Here is a 23,796-nt window from a genome sequence, read left to right on the forward strand (position 1 = left end):
AATGATGAGAGGCCGCGCAGGCGCAGTGTGGAGTTGGTGTTTTTGATAGGAAGACGACGTGAAGCACTAAGACGTTCTCATGGACGCGCTCGCGCATGCACAGTACACTCGGTTGGAGAATTTGATAAGTTGGGACTTATGACAGAACACCGTCATGAGACACGTTGGCGGGTGGCATGAGACAGCCGGGCAGACGGCATATGAGAGCTGGGTGGATGGGAGAAGCGAGCTGTCAGGGAAGCAGAGATGACATCATCTCTCTCCGCCCCCCGAATCACCGATCTTCCACCCTCACAGCCGGTGTTCTGTCAGCCTCAATGTCGGAGGTGCGGTAGGGAGCAGAGAGATGACATCATCTCTCTCCACCCGCCTCGCTAAACCGCTCTCCTTCCTTCATTCGAAAAACCCACTGCTACACAGAGGCCTGTCTTTGTGCTAAGTGGACCACGCTGCTACCAATCCAGTGACATTTCACGTGGCAAGTGACATACCACATCTGGTGACAGGTGATGTGGCAGGAGACGTGGCAAGTGACATTCCACATCTGGTGACAGGTAATGTGGCAGGTGACGTGGCAAGTGACATTCCACATCTTGTGGCAGGCAGCGTGGCAGGTGACGTGGCAAGAGACATTCCACATCTGGTGATAGGTAAGGTGGCAGGCAGCGTGGCAGGTAACATTCCGCATCTGGTGACAGTTAACGTGGCAGGTGATATGGCAAGTGACATTTCGCATATGGTGACAGGTAATGTGGCAGGTGACGTGGCAAGGGACAATCCACATCTGGTGACAGTTAACATGGCAGGTGACGTGGCAAGTGACATTCCACATCTGGTGACAGTTAATGTGGCAGGTGACGTGGCAGGTGACATTCCACATCTGGTGACAGGTAATGTGGCAGGTGACGTGGCAAGGGACAATTCACATCTTGTGGCAGCAAGCGTGGCAAGGGACAATCCACATCTGGTGACAGTTAACATGGCAGGTGACGTGGCAAGTGACATTTCGCATCTGGTGACAGGTAATGTGGCAGGTGACGTGGCAAGTGGCATTCCACATCTGGTGACAGTTAATGTGGCAGGTGACGTGGCAAGTGACATTCCACATCTGGTGATAGGTAAGGTGGCAGGCAGCGTGGCAGGTAACATTCCGCATCTGGTGACAGTTAACGTGGCAGGTGATATGGCAAGTGACATTTCGCATATGGTGACAGGTAATGTGGCAGGTGACGTGGCAAGGGACAATCCACATCTTGTGGCAGCAAGCGTGGCAGGTGACATTCCACATCTGGTGACAGGTAATGTGGCAGGTGACGTGGCAAGGGACAATTCACATCTTGTGGCAGCAAGCGTGGCAGGTGACATTCCACATCTGCTGACAGTTAACATGGCAGGTGACGTGGCAAGTGACATTCCACATCTGGTGACAGTTAACATGGCAGGTGACGTGGCAAGTGACATTTCGCATCTGGTGACAGGTAATGTGGCAGGTGACGTGGCAAGTGACATTCCACATCTGGTGACAGTTAACGTGGCAGGTGATATGGCAAGTGACATTTCGCATCTGGTGACAGGTAATGTGGCAGGTGACGTGGCAAGTGACATTCCACATCTGGTGACAGGTAATGTGGCAGGTGACGTGGCAAGTGACATTCCACATCTGGTGACAGGTAATGTGGCAGGTGACGTGGCAAGTGACATTCCACATCTGGTGACAGGTAATGTGGCAGGTGACGTGGCAAGTGACATTCTACATCAGGTGACAGTTAACGTGGCAGGTGACGTGGCAAGTGACATTCCACATCTGGTGACAGTTAACATGGCAGGTGACGTGGCAAGTGACATTCCACATCTGGTGACAGTTAACATGGCAGGTGACGTGGCAAGTGACATTCCACATCTGGTGACAGTTAACATGGCAGGTGACGTGGCAAGTGACATTCTACATCTGGTGACAGTTAACGTGGCAGGTGACGTGGCAAGTGACATTCTACATCAGGTGACAGTTAACATGGCAGGTGACGTGGCAAGTGACATTCTACATCAGGTGACAGTTAATGTGGCAGGTGACGTGGCAAGTGACATTCTACATCAGGTGACAGTTAACTTGGGAGGTGACGTGGCAAGTGACATTCCACATCTGGTGACAGTTAACATGGCAGGTGACGTGGCAAGTGACATTCTACATCTGGTGACAGTTAACGTGGCAGGTGACGTGGCAAGTGACATTCTACATCAGGTGACAGTTAACATGGCAGGTGACGTGGCAAGTGACATTCTACATCAGGTGACAGTTAATGTGGCAGGTGACGTGGCAAGTGACATTCTACATCAGGTGACAGTTAACTTGGCAGGTGACGTGGCAAGTGACATTCCACATCTGGTGACAGTTAACATGGCAGGTGACGTGGCAAGTGACATTCCACATCTGGTGACAGGTAATGTGGCAGGTGACGTGGCAAGTGACATTTCGCATCTGGTGACAGGTAATGTGGCAGGTGACGTGGCAAGGGGCAATCCACATCTTTTGGCAGGAAGCGTGGCAGGTGACGTGGCAAGTGACATTCCACATCTGGTGACAGTTAACATGGCAGGTGACGTGGCAAGTGACATTCCGCATCTGGTGACAGTTAATGTGGCAGGTGACGGGGCAAGTGACATTCTACATCAGGTGACAGTTAACGTGGCAGGTGACGTGGCAAGTGACATTCTACATCTGGTGACAGTTAACGTGGCAGGTGACGTGGCAAGTGACATTCCACATCTGGTGACAGTTAACATGGCAGGTGACGTGGCAAGTGACATTCCACATCTGGTGATTTCGAAATTTGAAAACTCTAAAAATCTGAAATTCTGAATTGGGAAATGAATGAAATGAACGCATGTTTCGGCAGTGCACGTGTCTAACAACGATCTCTCTATCTCTCCACCTACCTGATCTCTCATGGTGTATTAATGACATTTTTCCATCGGCACAGCTCTAGAAGTTGCACCATGAGGTGGACTTTTGTTTTCATTCTCCTCTTCGGCCTGACCTCGGCCCATCAGCCCACTAAAGGGAAACCTAAGAAGGAGAAGCACCACCAGGAGAAAATGCCGTTACTCGAGGAGTCCACCTTGAACCTTCTCAATGGCACAAGAGAGATTTCTGCCCTCGATTTATCCAACATGAACAACAACTTTGGCTTCAACCTCTACAGAAGAACAGCCGACAAACACGACGACAACATCTTCTTCTCTCCATTGAGCGTCTCCTTCCTCCTCGGCGCCCTCACTCTGGGGTCTCGGGGAATGACGCACGAGCAGCTGCTCAGTGGCCTCGGCTGGGAGCCCTTTAAGAAGAATCCAGACGTATTGCACACGTTGCTGAAGGACCTGAAAGACGGCGTCATGAAGAGCGACGGATATTCTCTAGACGTAGCAGACTTGGCCCTTCTACACGAGAGCTTCGACCTCAACCCGGAGTTCCTCAACCAGACCATGACGTATTTCCACATGGAATTCCAAAGTGTGGACTTCCATGACCGCCACGTTCTAGAGACCATCCGAGACCTCATCAGACTGAAGACAAGGGGCAGAATCTCCGAGCTTCAGGATGAGATTGACCCCCAGACCAAAATGATGCTTCTCAACTTCATATTCTTTAAAGGTAATGCTTGGCTTTGTATCTGTCTTAGGAGTGTTATGCCTCGTTTCCACTGAGCGGATCCGTACGCTATTTTGGGTGTTTCCATTATGAAAGTGTGCCATAAAACCAAACTGTACCGGACCATTCTGGGTCCTGCTTCAGATGTGGCGCCATAGAAAATGGAACGGTTCCATTAGATGCAATACATTCCACTGATTGGTGGACGTGCTAGGCATTTTTCTAAATCCTGTATGGTCCCGACGGTCCGATTTGCAGTGGAAACGCTCACGAGAATAGATCGGTCCATTCTAAACCGTTCCAAATCTACTGTCCCGAACCGTTGCGTTCAGTGGAAACAAGGCAATATAGATTCTTATTCTAGAAACTCCACATCGGCACTAAAATGGCAAAATCCCCCGGCTGGAGCAAAAGGACTCCATCTTCAATGCCGTGTCCATGGAAGATTCAGGCTTGTCCTCTTCAGATTGGGGGGATCTTTAGTTCTACATGACAAAAATAGCAGAAAAAAGTGGGCGCCCCAGCCTTGTGCGTTATCTTTAGGCACCATTAGTTGGTAAATGAATACAAACATACTGACAGAAGCCAAATAGCTTGTATCCTATACTGTAATATGACTTTGGCTTAAGTGGCTAAACCAACCAAATCAGAGCTCTGAAGAAGACGGTATACTCGTCTCCGCTCTAATTCATTCCAAAGGTGTTCTATCAGGACTCTGTGCAGGCTAGGGTGACCACTTGTCCCGAGCCGATCTGATGGCCCCAAAAATGGCCACCACATCACTGCTTTACTTACTGACAGTACTTGTCCTGGCCGGGAATGCAGTCAGATTCCTTCACCCCAAACTCGCTCATCCATGTCTTTATGGACCTTGCTTTGTGCTCTGGTGGGCAGTCATGTTGGAACAGGGAGGGGCCGTCCCCAAACTCCTCCCACAAAGTTTGGAGCATGAAATTGTCCAAAAATGTCTTGGTATGCCGACGCCTTAAGAGTTCCCTTCACTGGAACTAAAGGGGCCAACCCAACCCCTGAAAAACAACCCCAAACCATAATCCCCCCTGCCCCCCACACCATAATCCCCCCTCCCCCCACCATAATCCCCCCTCCACCAAATGGTTTGGACCAGTGCACAAAGCAAGGTCCATAATGACATGGAGGAGCGAGTTTGGGGTGGAGGAACTTGACTGGCTTCAACCCCATAGAACACCTTTGAGATGAATTAGAGCGGAGACTGTGAGCCAGGCCTTCTCATCCAACATCATTGCCTGACCTCACAAATGCTCTTCTGGAAGAATGATCAAACATTCCCATAGACACACCCCTAAACCTTGTGGACGGACCTCCCAGAAGAGGTGACGGTGTTATAGCTGCAAAGGGCGGAGCCAACTCAATATTGAACCCTACAGACTAAGACTGGGGGGTCATTAAAGGTCATGTGCGTGTAAAGGCCGGCGTCCCAATACTTGTGGCAATTCAGTGCTGGAGGTGCCTGAACTGGCGGGAATTGCGTTCCCCCACATTCCCGCTGAAAAAAAGCCCCCGGCTACAACCAATATGGCTTTTGTGAGTATATTTTATCTATTTTACCAATGAATGTTGCCTAATGATACGGCTGGTGTGCCACTTTCTTTGCTCGTAATTTCTATCCAACAAGTGGGCCCAATATAATAATAGCTACTAGTAGAGAACAGAAACAAAAAGATACACCGGCATCTTTCCAAACAACGGTTCTGTTTTTTTCTGGTGCATTTGAGGGTTTTTAATGCTTACATAGACATGACTTTACTATTACATCTGTAGGCGGTATATACAGGCGGGTTGGTTTCTAGGAATCGGAGCAGGTAGCTGAAGATGTGAAGAGGAAAGGCCACTACTCCCGACCTCAGCCTCCATGTCTCCACCAAACCACACACACCCTAGGGCGGCTCCATATCGTTTATTAACCTTGGCTGGTCAGGAGAAGCAGCGATCCTTTCCTCTTTACAGTAACGTCGAGAGGGGGGGCTGGAGGCCTGAATGGGTCCCCAAAAAAGCCCTGGGTCTCAGGCATGCACCGTTGTATTGCTGGAAGTTCAGGAAGTCCAGCTGTTTGCTGGAAGTTCAGGAAGTCCAGCTGTTTGCTGGAAGTTCAGGAAGTCCAGCTGTTTGCTGGAAGTTCAGGAAGTCCAGCTGTTTGCTGGAAGTTCAGGAAGTCCAGCTGTTTGCTGGAAGTTCAGGAAGTCCCGCTGTTTGCTGGAAGTTCAGATTTATTAAATAATAGTAACAATTGAACTCATTTTCCAGGTAAATGGCAGACACCTTTCAAATCCGACTCAACCCAGGCAGACACGTTCTATGTAAACAAGTATAGTTCGGTAAAGGTCCCGATGATGTGCAAGACGGAGAAAGTGGCCGCCATGTTTGACAAGTCCTTGTCCTGCACAGTGCTGAAACTCCCTTACAGAGGGGGCGCTCACATGCTGGTCGTCATGCCCCAGAATGATGGAAACTTCGATGCCTTGGAGGATGGATTGTCAAGTGAACTTGTTGCCTCTTGGCTAAGAAAAATGAAATTCAGGTATAAAACATAAATACAGTACAATATATAATATATATACAGTACAAAGGAGGCTATTAAAGTGTATGTAGAGTCAGAACGATATTTTTTAGTTTGGATAGCCAGGGAAGGATTAGAACCCCTGTCAAGTTTATATAGCTGTCTATGTCTCCACTAGGTAGGTGCACCCCCTTTGTCCTGGTAACCATTGTCACCAAAATCTATGGTGAATGAGTCCAGGTTCTTCAGTGAAGGGGGTGACTAATGTAACAGCAACAATTGTCCCCAATTTAGGGCCGTCTTAATAGCATCATGGGCCCCTGGGCAAAGTAATGCTCTAGGGCCCCTACAATGTTGACAGTGCAGGTAAACAGACATCAAGTAGGTAGGAGGCAGACTGCCTCCCCTGTGTATCTATAACTCTCAGTGCCATCATGGGGCCCCCAATTTCGGGCAGCGTGGGCTCAAGGTCCAGCTGCTTTGGGGAAAGTGCAGGGGCCCCCCATGCAGCTGGGGCCCCTGGGCAGTGCCCAGGTGTGCCCTCTCATTAAGACAGCCCTGACCCATCTATCCTTGTTGTAACACTTTGGTGAAGACCATTTTCTGTTCCAGCATGATTGTGCCCCTGTGTACAAAGCATGCTCCATGAAGACATGGGTTGACGAGTGTGGACCAGCTCCATAAGCACATTGGTTGACCAGTCTGAACTAGCTCTATAAAGACATTGGTTGACCAGTCTGAACCAGTTCCATAAAGACATTGGTTGACCAGTTTGAACTAGCTCCATAAAGACATGGGTTGACCAGTGTGGACCAGCTCCATAAGCACATTGGTTGACCAGTCTGAACTAGCTCCATAAAGACATGGGTTGACCAGTGTGGACCAGCTCCATAAAGACATGGGTTGACCAGTGTGGACCAGCTCCATAAGCACATTGGTTGACCAGTCTGAACTAGCTCCATAAAGACATTGGTTGACCAGTGTGGACCAGCTCCATAACGATATGAGTTGACCAGTTTGGACCAGCTCCATAAAGACATGGGTTGACCAGTTTGGACCAGCTCCATAAAGACATGGGTTGACCAGTTTGGACCAGCTCCATAAAGACATGGGTTGACCAGTTTGGACCGGCTCCATAAAGACATGGGTTGACCAGTTTGGACCAGCTCCATAAAGACATGGGTTGACCAGTTTGGACCAGTTACATAAAGACATGGGTTGACCAGTGTGGACCAGCTCCATAAAGACATGGGTTGACCAGTGTGGACCAGCTCCATAAAGACATGGGTTGACCAGTTTGGACCAGCTCCATAAAGACATGGGTTGACCAGTGTGGACCAGCTCCATAACGATATGAGTTGACCAGTTTGGACCAGCTCCATAAAGACATGGGTTGACCAGTTTGGACCAGCTCCATAAAGACATGGGTTGACCAGTTTGGACCGGCTCCATAAAGACATGGGTTGACCAGTTTGGACCGGCTCCATAAAGACATGGGTTGACCAGTTTGGACCAGCTCCATAAAGACATGGGTTGACCAGTGTGGACCAGCTCCATAACGATATGAGTTGACCAGTTTGGACCAGTTCCATAAAGACATGGGTTGACCAGTTTGGACCAGCTCCATAAAGACATGGGTTGACCAGTTTGGACCAGCTCCATAAAGACGTGGTTTGACCAGTTTTATGTGAAGGAACTCAAGTGTCCTGCACAAAGCCATGACCTCAACCCTACTGAACACCTTTGGGAAGAATCAGAACACCAACAGTGAGTCTGATCTTCTCTTCCAACATCAGTAACTAAACTTATAAATTCTCTTTGCGTCAATGAGCATTTATCCTCACACACTCCAAATCATGCAGAAACTCTTCCCAAATAAGTGGAGGCTGTTATAGGCACAAAGGGGGACCAACCGCATATTCCCTCCATGGTTTTATAAAGGGATGTCCAACACGCTCTATCAGCTCCAGCCTCAAATACAGTACATGTACAGGGGAAGCTGTCCAATGGGGACATACGTTTGGGTAACAACTGTCTAAGAGGGGATTTCCCTTATGTAGCTGATCCCTGGAGGCAGGTGGACTACACACAGAGACAGAGTGATCTAGCATTTTCCCAGGCCTGAGTCCATGGCTGAAAGGTAGCGGATTGCGTCAGTCACTTTAAGGCCTTTTATAAAAGATGTTATTCTTCACAGCAACACACAGGATAGACGGGTAGGGAACTCAGATATCCTTTTACCTTGCAGACTCAGGGTCCATCCATAGACATGCAAAAGGGCATTTCAGCTGAAACCAGCAACCTGTACCTTTTTCAGAAGAAGCATTAGTATCTCCAGTAGCAACAGCATCCCCAGTGATCCCCTGGCTCTCCACGAGTTCCCCCTTAAAGGGATCTTCAGCGGCAGGGTCACCTCTGGTACTCCAGCCCAGGTATCACTTCTCCTTCCAGATCATTGTTCTCTGCGAGTCCAGAGCATCAAGCAGCAGGACTACACTGGATAGGCAGCAGGCTTCATTCGCTTCCAGGCATTTGCACAGAGCACCTCCTCAATTGCTCAACATGCACCCTCCCCAGGCCGCAGCCCAGAGGAAAGAGAGAGCCAACAATGTCCACCCAAAATATTTATGTTCTCCCTCAGCATGCACCAGCGGCAATAAACCTCCTACTGGTTGGCTAAAGGAAACATAAATATTCATAACTCATTCCTACTGTAGCTTCCCACACTCTTGCCAGGGGTGCCAGTGATGCCTACTGGCAACAGAAAGAAACCACAGCTACACTGAGATTAGAGGAAAACCAAAGGAAAAAATGTATTGTACATTAGACACAATACCTGACTCATTTATAACGCATCCTTGTGTTTTCATTTATCCAGGGAAACTGAGATCTTCTTCCCAAAATTCCAACTTGACCATAAATACAAAATGAAAAGCTCCCTGGATGAACTTGGCATTAAAGATATTTTCACTGGAAGGGCAAATCTGACTGGGGTGACGGAGGAGAGGAACCTAATGCTTTCTGAGGTGGGTAACACTTTTTCTGGATATCTTCATGCTGCTACCATCTCCATCTTCCTCCCAGACACACCTTGCAGTCGGGCAGGTGATGCAGTCTCACCCGAATGTTCTGTGTCTATGTGGCAGAAGGCAAGAGAGTAGTCAGGTCCAGGCAGGGGGTCCAAGCAAGAGAGTAGTCAGGTCCAGGCAGGGGGTCCAAGCAAGAGAGTAGTCAGGTCCAGGCAGGGGGTTCAAGCAAGACAGTAGTCAGGTCCAGGCAGGGGGTCCAAGCAAGAAAGTAGTCAGGTCCAGGCAGGGGGTCCAAGCAAGAGAGTAGTCAGGTCCAGGCAGGGGGTCCAAGCAAGAGAGTAGTCAGGTCCAGGCAGGGGGTTCAAGCAAGAGAGTAGTCAGGTCCAGGCAGGGGGTCCAAGCAAGAGAGTAGTCAGGTCCAGGCAGGGGGTCCAAGCAAGAGAGTAGTCAGGTCCAGGCAGGGGGTCCAAGCAAGACAGTAGTCAGGTCCAGGCAGGGGGTCCAAGCAAGAAAGTAGTCAGGTCCAGGCAGGGGGTCCAAACAAGAGAGTAGTCAGGTCCAGGCAGGGGGTCCAAGCAAGAGAGTAGTCAGGTCCAAGCACGGGGTCCAAGCAAGAAAGTAGTCAGGTCCAGGCAGGGGGTCCAAGCAAGAGAGTAGTCAGGTCCAGGCAGGGGGTTCAAGCAAGAGAGTAGTCAGGTCCAGGCAGGGGGTTCAAGCAAGACAGTAGTCAGGTCCAGGCAGGGGGTCCAAGCAAGAGAGTAGTCAGGTCCAGGCAGGGGGTCCAAGCAAGAGAGTAGTCAGGTCCAGGCAGGGGGTTCAAGCAAGAGAGTAGTCAGGTCCAGGCAGGGGGTCCAAGCAAGAGAGTAGTCAGGTCCAGGCAGGGGGTCCAAGCAAGAAAGTAGTCAGGTCCAGGCAGGGGGTCCAAACAAGAGAGTAGTCAGGTCCAGGCAGGGGGTCCAAGCAAGAGAGTAGTCAGGTCCAAGCACGGGGTCCAAGCAAGAAAGTAGTCAGGTCCAGGCAGGGGGTCCAAGCAAGAAAGTAGTCAGGTCCAGGCAGGGGGTCCAAACAAGAGAGTAGTCAGGTCCAGGCAGGGGGTCCAAGCAAGAGAGTAGTCAGGTCCAAGCACGGGGTCCAAGCAAGAAAGTAGTCAGGTCCAGGCAGGGGGTCCAAGCAAGAGAGTAGTCAGGTCCAGGCAGGGGGTTCAAGCAAGAGAGTAGTCAGGTCCAGGCAGGGGGTCCAAGCAAGAGAGTAGTCAGGTCCAGGCAGGGGGTCCAAGCAAGAGAGTAGTCAGGTCCAGGCAGGGGGTCCAAGCAAGAAAGTAGTCAGATCAATTTGGGTCAGCAACAAATTGCAGGTAGAGCTTTAGTTCTTAAAGCGGGAGTTCAACCATTTCTTTTTTTTTTTTTCCCTTAGCTTCCTGCTCGTTGTGTCTAGGGGAATCGGCTATTTGTATTAAAATATGATCCGTACTTACCCGTTTTCGAGCTGCATCTTCTTCCGTCGCTTCCGGGTATGGGTCTTCGGGAGCGGGCGTTCCTTCTTGAGTGACAGTCTTCCGAGAGGCTTCCGACGGTCGCATCCATCGCGTCACTCGTAGCCGAAAGAAGCCGAACGTCGGTGCGGCTCTATACTGCGCCTGCGCACCGACGTTCGGCTTCTTTCGGAAAATCGTGACGCGATGGATGCGACCGTCGGAAGCCTCTCGGAAGACTGTCAATCAAGAAGGAACGCCCATTCCCGCAGCCCATACCCGGAAGCGACGGAGAGGATGCGTCTCGTAAACAGGTAAGTAATGCTCATATTTTAAAACAAATATCCGATTCCATTAGTAAAAACGAGCATGAATCTAAGGGGGAAAAGTGCCCTCTAAGGGTGAACCCCCGCTTTAAGTAGCTGTAGATAAGACATTGCATATGCTCCTCATGAGTGGAGCTTTTCTATGAAACACGTCGAGAAATTGGATGCTACTCACATTGTTACCATCTAGGAATAATCTGCAATCCTTCTGTACTATGCTGATACTATGCATATGTTTTACATTTGTGTTATTCATATGGATAAAAAGAGTCTGGATGGCAATACCATCCATGTATTACAGTTTTTCTCTATTGTTTTGGCTCATTTCTTGAAACAGAAATGACATTCTCAAAACTCTAAGATCATTTGGCAAAACAGTCTTACAGCACAACAGTATAACTCAGGTGCAAAAGTTCATATCTTTCCCAAAACTCTTCACTCATGTGTCAAAACTAAATTTCTTTCTCATTCAAATACTCAGTGCCCCAAAATGCTTCACCCCTTTGGCATTGTGTAAGCACCACAAGTCAGAATGTTTCGATGTTTTGTCTCTATGGCAGAGGACCATTGAAATATCCCTCATGTCCCCCTTTCAGTCTTAGCCCAGTCCTTCCTTGACAATGGTTACTGTACAGTTTTTGTCTAGCTAATTGAATACAATTGTGTATAAAACTGAAAAAAAAGAAAAGATTTTAGGGTAAGATCAAAAAGGTAAGGGGAAGGGAAAACATAAAGGCACTCACATTTGCCAACATCCGAAATATTGAATCAAGAAAAACGTACTACACAAGGTAGTGACAAGGCGGACTCTTTCAGGCAATCACAGGGACATAGGGATTTAAAAAAATATAAATTTAATTACAAAAAATTACATACAATAACTTCAATAAAATACAATGAAAAAGTACAGGATATACAATTACAAGCAATATTGGAGAGACGAAAGATAATATTGCTTGTAATTGTATATCCTGTACTTTTTCATTGTATTTTATTGAAGTTATTGTGTGTAATTTTTTGTAATTAAATTTATATTTTTCTAAATCCCTATGTCCCTGTGATTGCCTGAAAGAGTCCGCCTTGTCACTACCTTGTGTAATACGTTTTTCTTGATTTTAGGGTAAGAGTCGCCTCCAAGGTTTGACATCACACATTGCACTCATACTGCCAAGGAAAAATTACTTTACAGTATTGTAACCATTATCATTCACACACAAAGTAACTTCCATACATCAGAGTAAAAAGAAAATGTATACAGCATAAATATATACGGAAATATAAACACACAAACATGAAACAAGGAAAATTACATTTAGCCCACAATGCTGTAAATAAAGCTGGAGTTTCAAAACTAACATCTCTTCACTGGTCGCTGTCCTCACCCTCCCTCTCCTGGCCACCGTCCTCACCATCCTGCCCACCGTCCTCACCCTCCCTCTCCTGCCCACCGTCCTCACCCTCCCTCTCCTGGGCACCGTCCTCACCCTCCCTCTCCTGGCCACCGTCCTCACCCTCCCTCTCCTGGCCACTGTCCTCACCCTCCCTCTCCTGCCCACCGTCCTCACCCTCCCTCTCCTGGCCACCGTCCTCACCCTCCCTCTCCTGGGCACCGTGCTCACCCTCCCTCTCCTGTCCACCGTCCTCACCCTCCCTCTCCTGCCCACCGTCCTCACCCTCCCTCTCCTGGCCACCGTCCTCACCATCCTGCCCACCGTCCTCACCCTCCCTCTCCTGGGCACCGTCCTCACCCTCCCTCTCCTTGCCACCGTCCTCACCCTCCCTCTCCTGGGCACCGTGCTCACCCTCCCTCTCCTGGGCACCGTGCTCACCCTCCCTCTCCTGCCCACTGTCCTCACCCTCCCTCTCCTGCCCACTGTCCTCACCCTCCCTCTCCTGTCCACCGTCCTCACCCTCCTGCCCACCGTCCTCACCCTCCCTCTCCTGCCCACTGTCCTCACCCTCCCTCTCCTGTCCACCGTCCTCACCCTCCTGCCCACCGTCCTCACCCTCCCTCTCCTGGCCACCATCCTCACCCTCCCTCTCCTGTCCACCGTCCTCACCCTCCTGCCCACCGTCCTCACCCTCCCTCTCCTGGCCACCGTCCTCACCCTCCCTCTCCTGTCCACCGTCCTCACCCTCCTGCCCATCCACACGCTGCTGTCTGTCTGGCCACAGATTCTCGCCAACATCACAGCGTATATTCTCCCTTGCGATGCAACGAGGGAAGAAACGGCGTGCATGTTGCAACCATCCCTTACACTGGTCTCCTGTAATATCCTCACAGGCAGCGTCCATTGTATGGATCAGGGACCTCTGATCTTGAGCCCGATGCTCATACACTCTCCACCTCCAAGCGGAGAAAAACTCCTCAATAGGATTGAGGAAAGGAGAGTAAGGTGGTAGGAACACTATATCCATCCTTGGATGAGCAGTGAACCAGGCCCTGATAAGCGGGCCATGGTGAAAATTCACATTGCCCCATACAATTATATTTTGTGGTAGGTGAGGCCCTATGAGACCTCTCTCATTTTCAGGGATCAAATCCAAATGAAGGTGGTCCAAGAAGATGAGGAGCTTCTGTGTATTGTATGGGCCAAGACTGGGGATGTGATTGGCCGCACCATTCTCAGAAATGGCAGCACACATAGTTATAGTGCCCCCTCGCTGGCCTGGGACATCCACCGTGTCCCGGTGGCCAATAAAATTACGGCCACGTCTTTGGCCCTTGGCCAGGTTAAAGCCAGCCTCATCCACATACACGAGTATGTGGCTTTCCTCTAGACTTGTCTTGGCTTTTCTCTAGACTTGGCTTGGCTTTTTCTCTAGACTTGTTTTGGCTTTTCTCTAGACTTGGCTTGGCTTATCCCCTAGACTTGTTTTGGCTTTTCTCTAGACTTAGATTGGCTTTTCTCTAGACCTGGCTTGGCTTTTCTCTAGACTTGGCTTGGCTTATCTCTAGACTTGGCTTGGCTTTTCGCTAGACTTGGCTTGGCTTTTCTCTAGACTTGGCTTGGCTTTCCTCTAGACTTGTCTTGGCTTTCCTCTAGACTTGTCTTGGCTTTCCTCTAGACTTGTCTTGGCTTTTCTCTAGACTTGGCTTGGCTTTTTCTCTAGACTTGTTTTGGCTTTTCTCTAGACTTGGCTTGGCTTTTCTCTAGACTTGGCTTGGCTTTTCTCTAGACCTGGCTTGGCTTTTCTCTAGACTTGGCTTGGCTTATCTCTAGACTTGGCTTGGCTTTTCGCTAGACTTGTCTTGGCTTTTCTCTAGACTTGGCTTGGCTTTTCTCTAGACCTGGTGTAACGGACATATGCCTGCTGCCGGGACATCGATAATCTTCATGCAGGGGGACTACAAGGAACTGCATGGCTTGTCACAATTGGATGTACCACATTGTATTCTGAGCTCAAAGGGTTAATTGGACAAGTCTCTTTTCATTACTGAATGCTAATGTTCCCTTTGCATAGATAATGAACTCTCTCTTGTGTGCAGGTAAACAGCCTCCTGTGAGGTGTATGCTGATGGGGATTATGTGTGAGTGATAATTGTTTTAAAGGTTAATTGAATTCTATTGAGAAAGGAATGTGCCTGGCCAGAAAATGTTAAGTGGGGTGCGGTGCCGAAGCGGCTAGAGACTGGCCAAGTGATTAATTCAAGGAAACTATCATTGTTCTTGTAACAGTTGTAAGCAGATATAAGCAGGTGAAATATGCCAAATAAAGTCAGTCTGCTTGACTCCCCAAACGTAGCACGTCTCGTTTCTTGGAAGGGCGTTCGATGGGATATACCGGCGGTACTTGCATATCGCAGCTTGCCAGGGAAAAGGACGTCTCCAACGGCTGAGACCCTCACACCAGTGGGTAGCCGTTACATTGGTGGCAGCAGTGAGATGGTCCTTTTATCCAAAGAGCAAGTGCTGAATGGAGTCGCAGTACGCCAGGCTGAAAAGATCCACACTGAAAGATTTATTAGAGAGTCGTGGTAGGAGCGCCAGCAACAGACCACGGAGGGAGCTGATAGCTGACCTGCTGGAGCTGGACGAAATGGATGGATCCATGGAAGGAACGGAGCCCCTTGCACCGGTCAGCAAAGAAGATGTAATTACTGGGATTGTACAGCGGAGATTATCCTTGTATCCAGAAACGTCCGTGGAACTAATCAACCAGCTGTTTCGGGAAGCAAGGGAAGAGATACAAACGAAGAGGGGACAAGAACTGGAACTGGTAAGAGCGAGACAGCCCATTACACCTGCAGTTCCTACCCCCCCACCTGCTGCTACAGGAAAGAAAATACCGTTCACTGCATTTAAAGCTTTTGTAGAAAGTGAGGAGGAAATAGATGGATATTTGGCGGACTTTGAGAGGCAGTGCTCACTACACCAGGTACCACCAGACCAATGGGTCACTATTTTGTCGGGGAAATTGTCGGGCAAAGCCAATGAAGCCTTTCGGGCTCTCGCTCCAGAGGATATTTTACAATATCAGCAAGTTAAAAAGGCGCTGCTAACCCGATATGCCGTAACTCCAGAAGCCTACCGCCGTCGCTTCGGGGAGTCCGAGAAGAAGGCTGTGGACTCCCACATGGAATGGGCCAACCAGTTACAAAGGGTGGCATCCCTTTGGGTCCAAGGGTGCAAGGCCAACACCGGGGAGGAAGTATTGCAGCTGTTCCTAATGGAACATTTCTTCCAAGACCTGGCCGCAGACATACAAGACTGGGTACGAGATCGCCGTCCCGCTAACTTAAACGAGGCGGCTCGGCTAGCAGATGAGTATGCGGAAACAAGGAAAGTAAGCCAGGGTACTACACGGCTGGCTCATAAGGTAGAACCGCGTACTCCAACCGCCCCCCCCCACGCCCAGAGTTTCGGGCTCCAGTCCCACCACATCCTCAGGGGCCTACCCCCGGGATTCGCCTAGGGTGACGTGCCATCACTGCAGCGACACGGGACATATTGCTCGTTATTGCCCTTTGAGAGCTACAAATAACAATTGGAGACGCACAGCACCCAACACAGAGGTCACTCCATCACGTCCCTCTGCGGCCCACTGCCTGGAGACCGAGGGGGGCCCTGAGGAATGTCTGGGAATTTGGTATGAGGCAGACCCAATACAAGCTGCCTCTCCGGATAACCGTCAGCATCACCGTCAGGAGGTACGAGTGAATGGACAAGTAGCACAAGGCTTAAGAGATTCCGGGACTACTATCACTCTGATTCAAAAACATCTGGTAAAGCCAGAGAACGTGTCCACTCGCACAGTTGCCGTCCGGGTCGCAGGGGGTGCTGTATTTCACGTACCCACCACCCGGGTGCACTTAGACTGGGGAGCCGGGTCAGGAAAGACCACAGTTGGTATCATGGACAACCTACCTGCCGAGGTGGTGCTGGGCAACGACATTGGCCCTCTGACTTCGGCTTATTTACCTACACCTGCTGCTGCTTGTCCCGTGACCACCCGCGTTGCTGGAATCAACCCGCTTGCTGCTGAGAACCGGGTAAGACTACCTTCCCCGACATGTACTGTAGATCCGGCACAATATCACAGTCTAAAATGGGAATGTGACAAGTTGGCCAGTGAGAAATCAGAGATGCAATGACACTATGTCATGTATTATGAGATGTCCCGTGGCTTGAACATTGAAATGCACAAACAGGCGGAAATTGTCAAAAGATTAAATGGGATTTGCATCCAGGTGGTGCCGTATCTGTCCCAAGAGCATCAGCAACAGGTTTTGGGAGCCATTGAGAGAGCAAAGCAAGTGACTGTTCCAGAATTGAATTCTATTCTTCACCGTCACCATCAGCTACCGACCTGGTAAGCCAATGGGAAGGCCGACGGACTGTCCAGGCAAACGGAACTTTTACCCTAACAGCAGACCGGACATCCCCAAGTTGATCCGAAAAGGATCAATCCGGGTCTGCCGGAGTGTTCCACAAAAGGGGAGTAGTGTAACGGACATATGCATGCTGCCGGGACATCGATAATCTTCATGCAGGGAGGACTACAAGGAACTGCATGGCTTGTCACAATTGGATGTACCACATTGTATTCTGAGCTCAAAGGGTTAATTGGACAAGTCTCTTTTCATTACTGAATGCTAATGTTCCCTTCGCATAGATAATGAACTCTCTCTTGTGTGCAGGTAAACAGCCCCCCTGTGAGGTGTATGCTGATGGGGATTATGTGTGAGTGATAATTGTTTTAAAGGTTAATTGAATTCTATTGAGAAAGGAATGTGCCTGGCCAGAAAATGTTAAGTGGGGTGCGGTGCCGAAGCGGCTAGAGACTGGCCAAGTGATTAATTCAAGGAAACTATCATTGTTCTTGTAACAGTTGTAAGCAGATATAAGCAGGTGAAATATGCCAAATAAAGTCAGTCTGCTTGACTCTGCAAACGTAGCACGTCTCGTTTCTTGGAAGGGCGTTCGATGGGATATACCGGCGGTACTTGCATATCGCAGCTTGCCAGGGAAAAGGACTTCTCCAATGGCTGAGACCCTCACACCAGTGGGTAGCCGTTACACCTGGCTTGGCTTTTCTCTAGACTTGGCTTGGCTTATCTCTAGACTTGGCTTGGCTTTTCGCTAGACTTGGCTTGGCTTTCCTCTAGACTTGTCTTGGCTTTCCTCTAGACTTGTCTTGGCTTTCCTCTAGACTTGTCTTGGCTTTCCTCTAGAGAAAAAGCCAAGCCAAGTCTAGAGAAAAGCCAAGACAAGTCTAGAGGAAAGCCAAGCCAAGTCTAGAGATAAGCCAAGCCAAGTCTAGAGAAAAGCCAAGCCAGGTCTAGAGAAAAGCCAATCTAAGTCTAGAGAAAAGCCAAAACAAGTCTAGGGGATAAGCCAAGCCAAGTCTAGAGAAAAGCCAAAACAAGTCTAGAGAAAAAGCCAAGCCAAGTCTAGAGAAAAGCCAAGACAAGTCTAGAGGAAAGCCAAGACAAGTCTAGACTTGTTTTGGCTTTTCTCTAGACTTGGCTTGGCTTTTCTCTAGACCTGGCTTGGCTTTTCTCTAGACTTGGCTTGGCTTATCTCTAGACTTGGCTTGGCTTTTCGCTAGACTTGTCTTGGCTTTTCTCTAGACTTGGCTTGGCTTTTCTCTAGACTTGGCTTGGCCTTTTCTCTAGACTTGTTTTGGCTTTTCTCTAGACTTGGCTTGGCTTTTCTCTAGACCTGGCTTGGCTTTTCTCTAGACTTGTTTTGGCTTTTCTCTAGACTTGGCTTGGATTTTCTCTAGACCTGGCTTGGCTTTTCTCTAGACTTGGCTTGGCTTATCTCTAGACTTGGATTGGCTTTTCTCTAGACTTGGCTTGGCTTTTTCTCTATACTTGTTTTGGCTTTTCGCTAGACTTGGATTGGCTTGGCTTTTTCTCTAGACTTGTTTTGGCTTTTCTCTAGACTTGGATTGGCTTTTCTCTAGACTTGGATTGGCTTATCTCTAGACCTGGCTTGGCTTTTCTCTAGACTTGGCTTGCAGTTTGGAATAAATGGCTCTGTGTTAAGACATGTGTAATTCGTTTCAGACAAAATTTTCATTATTCAAAGTTTCAGGTGTATCTGAATCACAATAGTAACGAATTTCAGCAAATCTGAAATAAATTGTAATAAAACTTATTGTCTGAATTTGAAAACGAATTTGAGTTCGAAGTGGAAACATATTGCAATAAATACAGTAAGGTATAAAAGTAAAATAAGGTGACGATTCCTACTTACACTGTAGGATGCTTTATAGCAGAGGGGTCCCCAAACTTTCTAATCAAAGGGCCTGTTTACTGTCCTTCAGACTTTAGGGGGACTAGAGTGTGGTCATTGGGACTAGAAAAGGGCAGAGGGGAAAAAAACAATGCCCTATGGTTGGTGTCAGTGGGAGGAATTATTTTCCGTCATTGGGGGGAATTGTTTTTCATCATTGGTGTCATTGGGCCCCATTGATGGTTTTAGTAGGAGGAATTTGTCCCAACATTGGTGTCATTGAGAGTAATTGTGTCACATCATTGGTGTAATGGGCCCCATCATTGGTGTCATTAGGACCCATTGATGGTGTCAGTAGGAGGACTTGTGCCCCATCATTGGTGTCAGTAGGAGGAATTGTGCCCCATAATTGGTGTTATTGGGAGGAATTGTGTCCCATCATTGGTATCAGTGGGAGGAATAGTGTCCCATCATTGGTGTCAGTGGGAGGAATTGTGTCCCATCATTGGTGTCAGTGGGAGGAATTGTGTCCCATCATTGGTGTCAGTGGGAGGAATTGTGTCCCATCATTGGTGTCATTGGGAGGAATTGTGTCCCATCATTGGTGTCAGTGGGAGGAATTGTGTCCCATCATTGGTGTCAGTGGGAGGAATTGTGTCCCATCATTGGTGTCAGTGGGAGGAATAGTGACCCATCATTGGTATCGGTGGGAGGAATAGTGTCCCATCATTGGTGTCATTGGGAGGAATTGGGTCCCATCATTGGTGTCATTGGGAGGAATTGTGTCCCATCATTGGTGTCAGTGGGAGGAATTGTGTCCCATCATTGGTGTCAGTGGGAGGAATTGTGTCCCATCATTGGTGTCAGTGGGAGGAATAGTGACCCATCATTGGTATCGGTGGGAGGAATAGTGTCCCATCATTGGTATCAGTGGGAGGAATAGTGTCCCATCATTGGTGTCATTGGGAGGAATTGTGTCCCATCATTGGTGTCAGTGGGAGGAATTGTGTCCCATCATTGGTGTCAGTGGGAGGAATTGTGTCCCATCATTGGTGTCAGTGGGAGGAATAGTGACCCATCATTGGTATCGGTGGGAGGAATAGTGTCCCATCATTGGTATCAGTGGGAGGAATAGTGTCCCATCATTGGTGTCATTGGGAGGAATTGGGTCCCATCATTGGTGTCAGTGGGAGGAATTGTGTCCCATCATTGGTGTCAGTGGATGGAAGAGTGCCCCATGGGCCGGATAAAAGCATGCAAAGGGCCACATCTGGTCACCGGGCCACAGTTTGGAGACCCCTGCTTTATAGAATAGAATAAAACAGAATAGAATAGAAAATAAAAGAATACATTATAATAGAATAGAAAAGAATACAAAAAATAGAATTGATTAAAAAATAATAAAATAAAATAAATATAGCCAGCTTCTGAAATTCGAATCAATTCAAAAATATTAAATATACAAAACAAATCCTTCTAACACAACGAATATGATGAAACAAAATTCCTAACTTAAGGAAGAAATCCGAAACGAAATGAGAAAAACTTTTGTTCAGTTCTCTATAATATTAGGATATACGGTATTTGCACTATTCACCAGCGGGTCTTGATAGGTACCGATCTGATTGGGCATAAAACAATTTGCATAGCTCTGCCCACTGTCCTGAAATGAGGAACAACCCCTTTAATTTTTAGGATTTGTTATAAAATGAGATGTGAGGCTTTTCGGTGCAATATATATATATTCCTTCTAATTCTTTCCCTGTCACCCTTTTTCTATGTGTAGGTAACACAGAGAGCCGTGATCGATATAGACGAGATCGGGACCGAAGCCACCGCCGTCACCGGTGCTGAAATGGTTCCGTACTTCTTACCTTACACCATCCGAATCAACCAGCCCTTCATCTTCATGATCTTCGATGAGAAGTTCAAATCTTTACTCTTTATCGGGAGAGTCACTGACCCGACAAAACATTGATGACCTCCGGGATCCCCCGCCGGGATCAGGAATCCGCCTCTGCTCACCACTCGGGTGATCACTGGTCAGCGTGATTAATATTAGACATGTGACACTGAAAGATTTTGTTTCGGAATTTCGTTTTCGTCTGAAAAATAAATTTGTTTCGTTTCTCCCGAAATTTGTTTTTATTTATTTTGTTTTGTTAAAAAAATGTATTCATCTAAAAATCCGAATGAATTAAGATGGAATCTGTCATTGAAGGCTTATGGTGTGTCGGATGTTCTAAGAAAATTCAACGACGCAGCTAAACTGTACGACGCCGCGATCGTACGTTTCCGATCGGATGCTCCGCCCACAAGCTATAGAAGAATTCTAATGTTGTATGACCTGAGTAATAATTATATTGATTATTATTACTAATCACCAACATTAGAATTCTTCTATAGCCTATGGGCGGAGCATCCGATCGGAAATGTCCACTTGTGGCGATCGTATGTTTTAGCTACAATGTCGGATCTTTTCTCTCTATAATGTCGGATCTTTTCTCTCTATAATGTCGGATCTTTTCTCTCTATAATGTCGGATCTTTTCTCTCTATAATGTCGGATCTTTTCTCTCTATAATGTCGGATCTTTTCTCTATAATGTCGGATCTTTTCTCTCTATAATGTCGGATCTTTTCTCTCTATAATGTCGGATCTTTTCTCTCTATAATGTCGGATCTTTTCTCTCTGTGTCGGATCTTTTCTCTCTATAATGTCGGATCTTTTCTCTCTATAATGTCGGATCTTTTCTCTCTATAATGTCGAATCTTTTCTCTCTATAATGTGGAATCTTTTCTCTCTATAATGTCGGATCTTTCCTCTCTATAATGTCGGATCTTTTCTCTCTATAATGTCGGATCTTTTCTCTCTATAATGTCGGATCTTTTCTCTCTATAATGTCGGATCTTTTCTCTCTATAATGTCGGATCTTTTCTCTCTATAATGTCGGATCTTTTCTCTCTATAATGTCGGACCTTTTCTCTCTATAATGTCGGATCTTTTCTCTCTATAATGTGGAATCTTTTCTCTCTATGTCGGATCTTTTCTCTCTATAATGTCGGATCTTTTCTCTCTATAATGTGGAATCTTTTCTCTCTATAATGTCGGATCTTTTCTCTCTATAATGTCGGATCTTTTCTCTCTATAATGTGGAATCTTTTCTCTCTATAATGTGGAATCTTTTCTCTCTATAATGTCGGATCTTTTCTCTCTATAATGTCGGATCTTTTCTCTCTATAATGTCGGATCTTTTCTCTATAATGTCGGATCTTTTCTCTCTATAATGTCGGATCTTTTCTCTCTATAATGTCGGATCTTTTCTCTCTATAATGTGGAATCTTTTCTCTCTATAATGTCGGATCTTTTCTCTCTATAATGTGGAATCTTTTCTCTCTATAATGTCGGATCTTTTCTCTCTATAATGTCGGATCTTTTCTCTCTATAATGTCGGATCTTTTCTCTATAATGTCGGATCTTTTCTCTCTATAATGTCGGATCTTTTCTCTCTATAATGTCGGATCTTTTCTCTCTATAATGTCGGATCTTTTCTCTCTATAATGTCGGATCTTTTCTCTCTATAATGTCGGATCTTTTCTCTCTATAATGTCGGATCTTTTCTCTCTATAATGTCAAATTTTTTCTCTCTATAATGTCAAATTTTTTCTCTATATCCAACTGTTGTAGCAACGAAAACGAAAATATAGCATTTTTTTATGTCGCATCTTTGAGATTTCGGATTCTGCGCGTTCGTCTTCGTTAACGAAAATACCCGAAATTCGGATGAAAACTAGCAAGGAGGACCTAATAAAGGGGGTCCAACCCACTACTAGCAAGGAGGACCTAATAAAGGGGGTCCAACCCACTACTAGCAAGGAGGACCTAATAAAGTACTTGCAGAATGATCCCCTGCCTGTGGTATTAATATGAGCAGATCCCTGCCTCTAATATGAGAAACACCAGAATTACATAGCTTTAGGTGCACACTGTACAGAAGACACAGACAGTACACACACCACGTGATAATACTGCAGCTAGCACCTGCCTGTCAGTATATTAGGAAGAGCAGATCTAGCTAAACTCAATACGAATACTCAATAGTGTATAAATATATATACACACACAACACCTGGGATGTATATATATCCTCTACACACTGTGGCCCGGATTCAGAAACAAGATACGATGGCGTATCCCCTGATACACCGTCGTATCTCTGAGTGCCGGCCGTCGTAACTATGCGCCTGATTCATAGAATCAGTTACGCATAGATATCCCTAAGATCCGACTGGTGTAAGTGTCTTACACCGTCGTATCTTAGGCTGCATAATCACGCTGGCCGCTAGGTGGCGCTTCCGTATAGTTAAGCGACTACACTGCGCCGCCATAAGTTTCAGCGCAAGTTCTATGTGAATACACAACTTGCTGCTCAAACTTACGGTGGCGCAGTGTATCTGAGATACGCTACGCCCGCCTAAAGATAGGCAAATCTCTCTGAATCTGGCCCTGTAACTCTAACTGATTATCCTGCCTGCTCTAACTGCAAAAAATGACTCTCTCTCTCTTCTCTTTCTCTCTCTTCGCTTTCTCTCTCTTCTCTCTCGTCTCCCTCTCCCTCTCGTCTCTGTAAACCACCCCAACACACTACACAAGGCTGCCAGTGAGGCGGCCTTATATAGTGTGGGTCGTGTACTAAACCCCCTGAGCCATAATTGGCCAAAGCCACCCTGGCTTTGGCCAATTATGTCTCTCCGTTTTTTGCAAGCTGTGTTTGGCCAAGCATGCAGGCCATAGTGTATGCTTGGCCAATCATCAGCCAGCAATGCACTGCGATGCCGCAGTGAATTATGGGCCGTGACACGCCACTCTTCAACGAACGGTCGAACATACGATGTTTGACTCGAACACAAAGCTCATCCCTTGTGGTGTATTTCGGAAGGTAATCCATTGCTTTTTCTCTGTCTGGAGCTCCACTTGGTCCAGCCTCGTTCTTTTGTAGGATATAAAGAGCACTCGGCTTTTCTTTTCTTACCATTTAATTATAAAATATACAGAAGTAAACAATCCGATCGATACATATATCTGGAATCATGCAGGAACCGTC

The 23,796-nt window shown here is 47.4% G+C and overlaps 1 protein-coding gene across 1 annotated transcript in view; it reads left to right on the forward strand.

Annotated features, from left to right (window-relative positions):
- The window catches only part of SERPINA10 (serpin family A member 10), a 23,626-nt gene extending 2,795 nt beyond the window's left edge, over positions 1-20,831 (forward strand). Inside the window, exons 2-5 of the mRNA XM_040332257.1 lie at positions 2,979-3,649; positions 5,930-6,203; positions 9,061-9,208; positions 20,480-20,831. Coding sequence (XP_040188191.1) covers positions 2,995-3,649; positions 5,930-6,203; positions 9,061-9,208; positions 20,480-20,671 — 1,269 coding nt within the window. The 5' untranslated portion in view covers positions 2,979-2,994 and the 3' untranslated portion in view covers positions 20,672-20,831. The remainder of the gene's footprint in view (positions 1-2,978; positions 3,650-5,929; positions 6,204-9,060; positions 9,209-20,479) is intronic.
- Positions 20,832-23,796: the final 2,965 nt, after the last annotated feature.

Source organism: Rana temporaria, chromosome 13, assembly GCF_905171775.1.
Source record: "Rana temporaria chromosome 13, aRanTem1.1, whole genome shotgun sequence".
NCBI lineage: Eukaryota > Metazoa > Chordata > Amphibia > Anura > Ranidae > Rana > Rana temporaria.